At 44.2% G+C, this 12,283-nt stretch overlaps 1 protein-coding gene across 1 annotated transcript in view; it reads left to right on the top strand.

The window, feature by feature from the left end:
• Positions 1-1,874: 1,874 nt before the first annotated feature.
• The window catches only part of TRIO (trio Rho guanine nucleotide exchange factor), a 404,237-nt gene continuing 393,828 nt past the window's right edge, over positions 1,875-12,283 (top strand). The window contains 1 exon segment of the mRNA XM_038392902.2: positions 1,875-2,803. Within this exon segment, the coding sequence (XP_038248830.1) occupies positions 2,695-2,803 (109 nt within the window). The 5' untranslated portion in view covers positions 1,875-2,694.

The following is a 12,283-nucleotide window of genomic DNA, read 5'->3' as shown; positions in this document are numbered from 1 at the left end:
GATATGTTCAGGAAATTTATAGATTATGCGAAGTAGAGAAATCGGCCTATAGCTTCCTTCTTAATTAGTGGGCTTCCCAGACTTCAGAATGGCAATTACCATTGCCTCACACCATATTTCAGGGATCCATACTGTCCTGAAGGTAGCAGAGTACAATGTTGCTAGCCACTGGAATCCTTTGGGGCCAAGATGATAGAGGAGTGTATCAACAATCAGACACTTGCATCAATCCCCAGAGGAGAACCTTCCAGTGTCAACACTGAGGAAGTAAAAGAAGGACTTGGCGTGATGAAAAAAGGGAAGGCTGCAGACCCTGATGGTATTCCGCCAGAATTCCTCCTCTCTAGAATTGGGAAGCTATAAAGGTGTACTACTTGGATCTTGAGGAATCGGACTGTCACAGGCAGATCTGGAGATTCATCGGCGATCAGAAGCATGAGCTAAATGACAAGTTGACACTTCCCAAGTACTACATTTATTTTGTTTGCATTCTGTCATGGCCATCTTTCAGAAGTCAATTTCCATTCTTGAAAAGGATTCTACAAATGCCACAGAACTTTTTGATCTGATGTCAGATGTCAGAAGCCAGCGGATTGACAGAGCAAAGGACAAGTTTTTTGGTTATCAGGAGAACAGAGCTTTGCCACACTTGCCAAGGGAAGCCCAGGAAAAGTTCAGAAATGAAGCAAAGACTATGTACAATTGAGCAGTAGCTTATCTGGAGAAATGGTTTTCTTTCAAAGACTCTCCATGTAAGTCATTTTCATGCCTAAACTTGAAGGAATTGCCAGCATTTGATGAATGAATGAAGCTGCAAGACCTTTTGAAATTGAGCGCTGCTACTGTTATGGATGGGGATGATTTCTACAGGGAGTTCTGTCTCTTAAGTACTGGTGTCCCAGCTCTAATGGAAGATGACAGTCTTGCTGGACCTGCTGATAAGTGGTACGCATTTTTCAGGACGGTGGAAGCCCCAAATGTCTTGAAAATTGTTCAGCATGTGTTTGCTGTTCCATGCAATAAGGCATTCCTGGGGCGAATTTTCAGTTTGATGGGAAACCTCCAAACTCATTAGACCGGAATTGCCTAGGTGTTGAAGTGGTCAAAAGTGAGCTTTGCATTAAATGCAATCTTAGGTATTCCTGTCTGGAATTCTACAATGTTGCTGTTAAAAATAAATGGCTGGAAATGGCACAATCAGATGACAAATACAAATTCAAGAAATAAACTCACTGGATTGTCTTCATTTTTAAAGTTCCAAAACGCTCCCATTCACATCATTAAAATATAGAATCAATGCAGTTTGGGAAACAACAACCTCAACGGAGATGGACAACGCAAACCGCTTTGAGAAACACGACCAAGGGAAGAAAGTGATGTTCTTAGTCTTATCTATACGTGTTATGGATGTAGACGCTACACGCGAGTGGGGGGTGGGTGTTGCAGTTCCTGTGTGGAGGGGGGGCTGGGTGCCTTTCGAAGGTGGTAACCCTCCTTCTCCCCGCCGTGCGGGTGGGGGGCCAAAAGTGACCAACGCTGCTCTTCGCCCTGGGAGAGGGTGTAGGCCCAGGACTCATCCCTTGCTCTGCTCATACATTTCCCACAGCAGGAGGAGGCTGCTGGGCTCTTCCCCCGCCGGAGATGGGGTTGACCTAGGGTGACCAGACAGCAAGTGTGAAAAATGGGGCTGGGGGTGGGGCAATAGGAGCCTATTTTAGAAAAAGACCCGAAAATCGAGGCTGTCCCTATAAAATTGGGACATCTCCTCACCCTAGGCTGCCCCGCTTCCCCCATAAGTGGCTGGGGAGGCTGACCCCGCCCCACTCGCAGCCCCCCGCCCTGCACCCAGCGGGCGCTGCGGCTCTGGCGCCACCTGCTAGGCTCGCAAGCGGGCCCCTCCCCGCCGGACGGACAGAGCCGGGGGCGACGGCGCCCCTCCCGGGCTCGCTGCGGGGTTTCTCTCCCCGGGCAGGGGGTGTCCGGCCTCGGGCAGCCCGGCGCTCGCCCCCCGCGGGCAGCCAATGAGAAGCCGCCCCGGGCCGAGCAGGGACGGAGCGAGCCGGAGATCGCCGAGGCTTCCCCCTCCGCTCTCTCCCCTTTTTTCTTGCGCCCTTGTGGCCTGGGCGGGGATTCTCTTCCCTGATCCCCTCTCCCCCGCCCGCCCCACTTGAAACCAAGATGGAGGATGGCGGCTGCTGCGGACACCACCGCTGCTCTGGCAGCTGCTGCTCCTGATCCCTGAAGAGGCTGCAGCGCCCCGGTTTCCCCTCCCACCAGCTTCCTGCTGCACTGATTGCAATCGCCCTCCAGGCACCCACCCCCTTCCTCCTGCAATTGTCTCTGCTTCTGCTCCCCCTGCCTCTTGCCCGCATGCATTGGATCTGTGCGTTCACACACAGCCCCCTAGGTGGCTGCAGGAGGGTGAAGGGGGGACTCCCGTAGAGCTGCAATTGCACGCATACCTTCATGTTCCTCTATTTATTGTTGCCACTGGCAGCCACCCCCACCTCGGTGCATTACTCTGTCGCCTGGATTTCCGCGTTGGCGGCTGCTAGAAGGTGAAGTCGGGACCTGAAGACAAAACATAGACACACCTTCCTCTTCCCAGGCACCAGCGGGGGAGCAGTGAGTGGATCAGGGTGGTGGTGGTGGGGGGGATCTTGTCTGGAGGAGCCGCCACTGCACGCAGCAGCCATGAGCAGCTCCACTACCACCACCTCCACGAGCAGCAGCAGCAACGCCGGGGAAGGGGCTGAGGAGGCGGCCAAAGACTCTGCAGACATCGTGGCGTTTTTCCGATCCGGTGAGTGTACTTGTTTCCTTGGGACAGGAGAGATTTTGATGGGGGGGGGGAGGCGGACTGGGAGGCCACGATTTGCACCAGCTTGGAGGAGGTGGTGAAAAGTCTCTTTTCTCTTTCCTCCCCCCAAGAGGGAGTGGGAGCGATTCGCTGCTTGGGAGCTGGCTTTGTGAGAAATGTAAGCTGGTAGCTTATTGGGGGAGGCTTTTCTTTCCCTCCCTAAGAAAGCAACACCCTCTGAATCCTTTGCATTTATAGTCGTGTATCGAGGGGGAGGGATGTAAGAGATCCACAGATGCATTGGTGTGTAGAGGATTGCATACGTTTTACGGTATCCATTTTTATACATGACTGCAATCCTGAGTCTTAGGATGTCTCTTTTTAAGGAGACAGTTGTGTGCTCCCTATTATTAAGGTATACGTCCGTGTAAATGGCAGAGCTTACTATGGGGCATGTCACAGGGAGAAATCTGAATTACAGCCTTTGTCATAGTTAACTGTTGAAGAATGATAGTAAAAAAAAAAAAAAAAGCTTCTCTTCCAACCCCCATGAATAATAAGAAGGGGACGATCCATACACAACGGTCGCAACAGTAAGTTATGACCTTTGACTACGACCATGCTGCTTTTCACTTCACTCCGATATTGGAAGAAAATTACCGGGGTGATATCTCAGTCACTAATGGTGAACTAACAAACCTCAGTCGGCATACTAGTTACTTACAAAAGTTGGGACGCAATCAGAAATAAATGTGCATCTGAAATTGTGGAGACCGGCCTAGTTCAATAAGCATTAGGGCCGTGGTTTTGTGATGTAGCAGATTGTGGCTCGGCTGGTGACAGGTGTAAGTATTTATGACGTTAGTTAAGAAAACACATGTCACTTGCACTTGGAGGCAGAACCTTAAAGTAGCATTTGACGCCAGACACGAAAGGACTTTCTACCGTGGCCAGCTGAGGGGTTAACCCCCTGCATCGTATGTCACTGCTGAACTTTTGGGACGGGAGAAAGTCCCTGCAAATGGTGGGGAAGGCATACGAGCAGTTCATGGATGTAAGGGGGAAAACCGGAGGCATGTTCGAGGCTCCTGCTAACGTAAAGATTAAATTTGCACATAATGTGGTGACGTTTGCTATGTCTGTAGGGTGTGGATGGCGCGATTATAAATAGCAATGCAACTCCAGCGTGCCTGGGCTGCATTTCTAGACGCTGATTAGGGAGAGGGGTGGAAGAGGGGAAATTTCAAAACCGTGTTTGCAGCGGGAAGTGAAAACGTTAAGGGATTTCCCTGCCTGCACGAAGGAGGAGCAGTGGAAGGAGCCGGGCTGCTGCTGCTGCTGCTCCTCATGTGCTGCTGGCTTGCCGCTGAGCTGGAAAGCCTCGCTGTGCGTTGGAGACTGGGGAGGGGAAAAGTGGGGGGAGCTTGTTGACAGGCTGCTAGGATAAAAATGGAGTCCGCCTCTTCCTCCCTCAGTATCTCCCCTCGGTACCTAGTCAGTTGCGCTCCAGGGAGCTGCGGAATAACGCGCGCTCTGCGGCGCAAGCTGTGATGGGGCGATGGCAGCTTTGCTGCCGGAGGCATTAACTCCCCAGTAACAGAGAGTGCGCCTCGGAAGGGATTGGGGCCCCCGGGGGGCACCCACCACTTGCCTGCTGCGGCTGCCGCTGGGGCCGGCGGAGGGGGAAGGGCTGCCTGCTGACTACAAGGCGAATGAATAAACAGGGGCCGAGGCTCAACACCGCTCCCCAGATTCTGGGCGGCGGCGGCAGGGAGGAGGCTCCGGCTGGGGTTACTCTCCCCCAGAACATCAGCTGCAGCTCCCCTCTTCTGGCGATTCTCTCCCCCCTCATCATGCCCCAGCCAACAGGCCGGAGGAGGAGATAGCGAGGACATCAGCCTTGGTTACTTGTTTCATCTGGATGCCCACAAAAGGAGTGGGCTGGAAAGGAAAATGCAGACTCACCGCTGGAAAGATGAAGGGGAGTCCGGGTTAGGTGTGTAAGAATTCGACTTTATCCGTGGGATAGCTAAGCAAATGCCATGAGGGAGGCTGCCTGTGTATGTGTGAATGACCAGCACTCGGTAAAGAATTGGTTCTTTCCGGTTGATAAGGTTGTGTGGGGGGGGAAGAAGTGCAGTCTGAAAGAGACCTCATCTTTGCCCTAGGGATTTGCACGGATAGGCGATGTAAGTAGTGACATTGAGTCTTATCTGGAGCGTCTGTGGCTCTTTTAGAAATAGGCTCAAAACAAGTTGACCAATGCACAAATACCTGAAAAGTCCATGAGGATAATAGCATTTGTGCAGAGTGAGTTTTCTTGTGAGAATGAGATTGCCCTCTTGCTCCCTGTGTTAGGCAGGCTCCTACAATGACAGCAAAATTATACATGCTTTTTAACAGCCGAAGTGGAAATCTATTAGTGTGTCCGCAGTGAGGCACACTTCATGTGATAGCTTTTGCAGTATGGAAGGTTGACAGCCCTAGAAGTAGTCAGCTGCACTAGATGACCTGTGGCAGATTTTCCCCAGTTACTGAAAATAACAGCATTAATAGTCTTACTCCACTAGACAAATGAAAAGGACAAAGTATTCTGTTTGGTCTAACAAACTCAAAGGATCTCACTTGTTTGTAGTCTCGTCAACAAAGAAGGTGTGTTGCTACTGAAGTCTTGATGAATTGGAATCCACAAGCGACTGAAACTAATGTTTTGAACACCCTTCTGTTTACCTGTGGCAAAGAAATTAGTATGTGTTGGCTTTTTAACTTTGTTTACCGATGGCTCTGCTGTGGACGGGGAGAGAGTGTATATGCATGTATTCCCCTACTTCCATTTTTACCTCATGCTCCAGGTCAGAGCTTCATTCTCCTGGCAAAGTAGAAAAAAATCTCTTCAAAGCATGTCAGTGCTTCCCATTATGGGACAGAGACAGGATCATTATATCCATGTACTCAAAGTTGGGGGTGAGGTGGAAGGGAATGCATTCTTAAATATATAATATATAGGCCAGGGTCATGCTGTGGCCAACCAATAACCAAAACACTTAAAGGGTGTTGCTTAGCTTTAGGCATGAAGTTAAGCATTTTGATTGCACACTTCATAGAAGACAAAATATTCATTTCCCCCAGACTTTGCAAATAAGTGTCAGCAACACTGTAACTGCTATAGTAACAAAGGGGTGAATGCAATTATTAAAATTGAGATTTTTATTAAGATTGCTTAGAGGACTGTAAACAGGGAACAAAGCATTTAAAAAAAAAATCCAAAAAGCTATTCCCAAGAACATTGTGCCCATCTTAATTTAAAGTGGTCCATTTTGTCTGTTGTGCAGCACAGAGGTGGCAAAGCTTTTCTGCAGTCCAGTTTTTAAGCTAAGTCTTATCTTAAAAATAGGCATATTACTTTGAGTGAAATCACACAGGAGCAGAAAAATTTTCATCAGTAAACTTAAAGATGTACAATTTAATGGAGTCTGATAGAATTCTCACTACTCAGTTTAACTTTGATCCAGATTCTATTCTTGCTTAAATGGGCAGAAATATGGGGCTATGGTGGCCAGAAGGGCTAATGTGATCCTGGGCTGAATAAACAGGAATCTCAGGTGGTAGAGGGGTTATTTTACCTCTGTATTTGGCACAGCTGTGATCGCTACTAGAAGAGCGTGTCAAGTTCTAGTGTCCACAACTGAAGAAGGATGTTGATAAACTAGGTGTTCAGAGAAGAGCCACAAGAAAGATAGACTCAAGGAGCTCAATCTATTTAGTTTAACAAAGAGCAGAATAAGGGGTGACTTGATTACAGTCCATAAGTACTTACATGGGAAACAAATATATAATAATGGGCTCTAGATCTAGAAGAGAAAGGTGTAACATAATCCAGTGGCTTGTAGTTGAAGCTAGACATTTCCAGACTGGAAATAAGGTGTAAATTGACCATTGGAGCAACATACTTAGGTTTGTGGATTCTCCCTCACTGACAGTTTTTTCAATCAAGATTGGATGATTTTCACAAAGGTCTACCCTAGGAATTATTTTGGGGAAAATTCTTTGGCCTTTGTTAATCAGTAGGTCAGACAGGATGATCACTGAGGTCCCTTCTGGCCTTGAAATCTATGAATTGAAGTTATAGGGTGAAGAATTTTGGTGTCTTGGCTGGAACTTAAATGCTAATGAATGTATCCACAACAAAAGAAACATAAATTGGTAAGTGATCAGTAGGAGAGATGGTACACACAAGAGAATATGAAATGTTACTCTGGGAAATTAAAAAATGGAAAAAATCCATCTTGAATTAAAGTTTTGAGAACCTCAGACAGTGAGTGGGTGGTCTGAATATGAGGATGTCATTGAACACTGAATCAGTTGAAAATTTAGTGTCTGTATCTGTCTTGAGGGAATTGCTTTACTGGACATATCACCTTGGGTGACTACCAAGATGACTAGTTTCAGAGTAGCAGCCGTGTTAGTCTGTATCCACAAAAAGAAAAGGAGTACTTGCGGCACCTTAGAGACTAACAAATTTATTTGAGCATAAGCTTTCGTGAGCTACAGCGTCCAATGAAGTGAGCTGTAGCTCACGAAAGTTTATGCTCATATAAATTTGTTAGTATCTAAGGTGCTGCAAGTACTCCTTTTCTTTTTGAAGATGACTAGTCAATCTCTTGAGCAACAGGAAACAGTATTTGTACTTTTCTGCCTAACAAATGACTTTCTGTTGGTTGAGAATCTTAAAATGCAATATTAAACAGCTGTTTCTAATGCAATTCAGCTGGATTATAGAAATTGCAGAATTGGGGAGAATATTAGATGACTTCTGTCAAATACACAGAGAGTGGTGAGCCCAGTTAACGTAGCCTAGGAATTGCAAAGCTTTGTGTAAGACTTTGGTTATAAACAACTACAAATGTTAAACTTAACACTTGCAAGAACTGTTGACATTGTGAACCAAAATATTCTGAAGGACACAACACATTTTGTTCTCTGTATCATTGACGTAAAATACTTTATTTTGGCATGGAAGTGTTGATTTAATATAGCATTGATTTTTTTTTTTCATTTATACTTAAAATACCATCAATGAATCTGGCAAAACGGTTGAATTATGGGATATAAACCTGTGGGTGCTTAGGGGCTGGGGTGGAGGACAAGTGCAATGCTTTGTTTTGTCTTTAGCTCTGATGAAGGAACTCTGTTGCTGAAGGTGTGGCCTACAGTACACTACTGCAAAAATATTTAATAAATCACTGATGTGAATTGTGTTTGTTTTTTTTTTGTTTTGTTTTTTTTTTTTTTTTTGGTGGGTGCCTGGGAATAGGTTCTCCATGTGAAAAGCTATATGGAATAAGTTGTTAGTTTGAAGAATTTTTGATTGGAAGTGTAGGGGGAACATGATGCTGCTCTGTGCCAGTGAAATTCAAGTGTCTCTGGTTAGTGTCTTTGCCCTCCTGCAGTTTTTTCTGTGAGATGGGAATACTGGGCTCTAAGATGGAGAGGGGCAAACAAACATCCATGGGGGGAGGAGGGGGAAATTCACTAGTATATCTTAAAGTCTGCGTTTTACAAAATGTAGCGTTTCACTAATCTCATTATAGTAAGGACATCAAGCTACTTTTGGAAAGGTCATACTGCAAAATTTAGTTGATGGCTTCAGGAGACTTAAGTACATTTTCTACTTTTAAGCCATAAGTGGAAGCGAGTTGAGGCAAAGACTGAAATATTTTTGTGACAAATGTTAATCTAAAGAACTTTGGTAGCTACAACTCTTGCATTTTGCATTGGAACTTGTCAACCAGTACACGGCAGCAAGACTTACTGGAAACAGCATATGTTGGTTTAAGGCTCTTATTTAAATTATTGTTGTTGAGATGAGGAAGGGGCCTGTTAGTGTCACTTTCAGAAATTGGACATGAAAGAATTAAAATGCAATAAGCTTGTCAAGTTTCTCCTTAAACGCATGAACAGAGAACATAGGACTTATCTACGCTAAAAACGCTACAGCGGCACAGCTGCAACGCTGCACCTGTGCGATGGCAGAGCCACTGTAGCGCTTCAGTGTAGACACTGTCAATCCCTGAGAAGCAGTTGCAATATCAACAGAGGTTAGGTCGGCTTAACAATGGCACTCAGGTGTGGATTTTTCACATCCCTGAGTGATGTAGATGGGTCAAATTAACATTTTAGTGTAGACCAGACCACAATCTTTACCCTTGCATTCTGTCTCAATCGTAATTAGAAAAAGGATTTGAAGACCATTGGATAACCTTTTAAGATATGTTATAACTATAATGTTATATAGTTATAGCTCACCATTAAACTTCCGGAACTTGCATGGAATTACAAGTATCCAACAGTTAATAAAAATTAGAGCACTGCAACACAAGTAGGGTTTACATGTAAACTGATGGAATAAAATTCTGAGCAACAGGAGATTAGTGTTTGAATTATGTGAGGGGGGGCAGGTAAAAGAATCATGATAAAATAGTCCTGTTTGCTTAACTGCTGCTAAAGTTGTGTGGATCTATGCAGTGATGTGTATATTGGAAGTGACATGCATAACTTTATTAAGTTGGTGAGCATTGACCCCTTTTATTAAATATTAAATCAGTGATAGAAACTGAGATGTGCAGTGGATTTTTTTTTTTTTTTAAAAAAAGAGCTAAGATAAATCAGTTCCTAATAAAGAGCTTCTACCTGTGGTTAACTTCGTAGGCCATTTTGCATTTAATTTTTAATAGTGTTTAAAATAGGACTGCATCAGTAAAAGTAAGCTCTTGTGCTCATTGAATTATCAAGGCTTTAGGTGAATGTCCAGGATGCTGAACTCTGTTTCTGAAAAAGCTTTGGGCTAATGATGTCAAGAAGTTGGTTCATATCACTGAGTACTTTAGTTATAAGTGTCCAGAGCAATAAATGAATTATTAGGCTATATGATGGATTGAAGAAGTGATACAAGTGACATTTAATTATTCCCCAAGAAGCCTAACGAAGTAGGTAAAGTTAATCAAAATAGTATAATAAGGATAATAGTAGGCCCTACTCTAAACCGCTAATACTCTTTGGTTGTCTACATCAGTGGTTCTCAACCAGGGGTACATGTATCCCTGGGGGTATGCAGAGGTCTTTCGGGGGTACATCAACTCTAGATATTTTCCTTGCTTTATAAGAGGCTACATAAAAAGCACTAGCAAAGTCAATACAAACTCAAATGTTACACCGACAATGGCTTGTTTATACTGCTCTATATACTATACGCAGAAATATAAATACAGTACTTTTATTCCAATTGATTTATTTTATAATTACATGGTCAAATGAGAAAATACGCAATTTTTCAATAATAGTGTACTGAGACACTTTTGTATTCTTATTGTATTCTTGTCTGATTTTGTAAGCAAATAATTTTTAAGTGAGGTGAAACTTGGGGGTACTCAAGACAAATCGGACTTCTGAAAGGGATACAGTAGTCTGGAAAGGTTGAGAGCCACTGGTCTACTTAATGCATCCTGTAGCTAGCTAGCTAATGTCTACTGTTTAAAAGATAACTACGTGCAGGGCTAACCACCATGAAGATGGAGGTGTTTGTCCAGGTTGTTCTAAGCTAATGGTGAGAGGGCTAATTGTTCCTAGTCACAACAGTTCAATGACTAGTGCGAATTCTGCTTCCAACTGAAGAAAAGACTGATAACAAAATGAAAGAGATGTTGAGACATCCATAATATTTATGGACATAGAGTTTTGAGGACAAGAGCGAATCTAAGGACGTGGATTTGCCTGCTGTGTACTTGTTTCAGCCGAAAGGTAGCTTACAATATTTGTGCCAATAATCTTTGTTCTGAGTAGCTGAGACCACTCAGTACTAATATGTACAGTTCAACATGAAAAAGAAAGTGATAACTTTTTAAAATTATTTCCTTTCTTGAACTTGCCCACTTCAGCTAGGTCAGCACTTGACAAAACCATCCGAGAAGGCATACCCTGTTTTCTGCTGCTAGAGTTGAGGGGTGAAGTGTACCGTTAGCCCTGTTCAGTCTATCTGTGCACCCCTTTCAATGCTGGAAACGTGCCTGTGCTAGGGCTTTCAACACAGTGCATCAGAGTGTTTTGGAGCCTGGGCTTCAGCCAGACCCAAAACGTCTATACGGCAATTTTTAGCCCTGCAGGCTGAGCCACCCGAGTCAGCTGAGCCAAGCTCTGAGACTCGGTGCTGTGGGTTTTTTGTTGCAGCGTAGACTTACTCAAAAAGAAAAGGAGTACTTGTGGCACCTTAGAGACTAACAAATTTATTAGAGCATAAGCTTTCGTGAGCTACAGCTCACTTCATCGAATGCATCCGATGAAGTGAGCTGTAGCTCACGAAAGCTTATGCTCTAATAAATTTGTTAGTCTCTAAGGTGCCACAAGTACTCCTTTTCTTTTTGCGAATATAGACTAACACGGCTGCTACTCTGAAACCGTAGACTTACTATAAGGCTGCAAAGGAAATATGGGGCTCGAAAGATGTAGGAAACCTTCATTGTGCATTTGGTTGCATGGACTACTTGGCATGACAGACCAAAAACAAACAGACAAAATCAAGCTAGGAATCCTTTGTCAATCTTTTAAAGAGAAAAATGCTGCCTGACCTTACAATACAGTAGTAGCTATTTCAGTGGGGCCTTCTTTCAGTTGGATCCTGCAGGCTGTCTGGGATGTCAGGTGGCTGTTATGTGCAAGTATTGCCTGGAACATCTTAAGGTCACACAAACCTTTTCAAAACAAAGTGGTTGCTTGATGTAAGAACATAAGAATGGCCATATTGGGACAGACCAATGGTCCATCCAGCCTAGTGTTCTGTTTTCTAACAATGGTCAATGCCACATACTTCAGCGGGAGCAAATAGAACAGGGCAATTCATTGAGTGATCCATTCCCTGTCGTCCAATCCCAGATTCTGGCAGTCAGAGGTTTAGAGACACCCAGAGCATGGGGTTGCATTTCTGACCATCTTGGCAAATAGCCACTGATGGACCTATCCTCCATGAACTTATCTAATTCTTTTTTTGAACCCAGTTATACTTTTGGTCTTCGCTACGTTTCCTGGCCATGAGTTCCGCAGGTTGACTGTGCATTGTGTGAAGAAGTACTTCCTTTTATTTGTTTTAAACCTGCTGCCTGATAATTTCATTGGGTGATCTCTGGTTTGTGTGTTATGCGAAGGGGTGAATAATGTTTCCTTATCCACTTTCTCCACAACGTTTTATAGACCTCAACCATATTCTCATTGGTTGTCTATTTTCCCATCTGAATAGTTTTTTTTTTTTTTTTTTAAATCTCTCTTCATATGAAAACTGTTCCATACCCCTAATAATTTTTGTTGCCCTTCTCTATACTTTTTCTAAATCTAATGCATCTTTGAGATATGATGACTAGAGCCACATGCAATATTAAAGGTGTGGGCGTACCAAGGATTTATATAGTGACATTATATTTTTTTGTCGTTTTATCT

The sequence above is a fragment of the Dermochelys coriacea genome, chromosome 2 (genome assembly GCF_009764565.3).
Source record: "Dermochelys coriacea isolate rDerCor1 chromosome 2, rDerCor1.pri.v4, whole genome shotgun sequence".
Lineage (NCBI taxonomy): Eukaryota > Metazoa > Chordata > Testudines > Dermochelyidae > Dermochelys > Dermochelys coriacea.
This window is presented reverse-complemented; position numbering and strand designations above follow the sequence as displayed.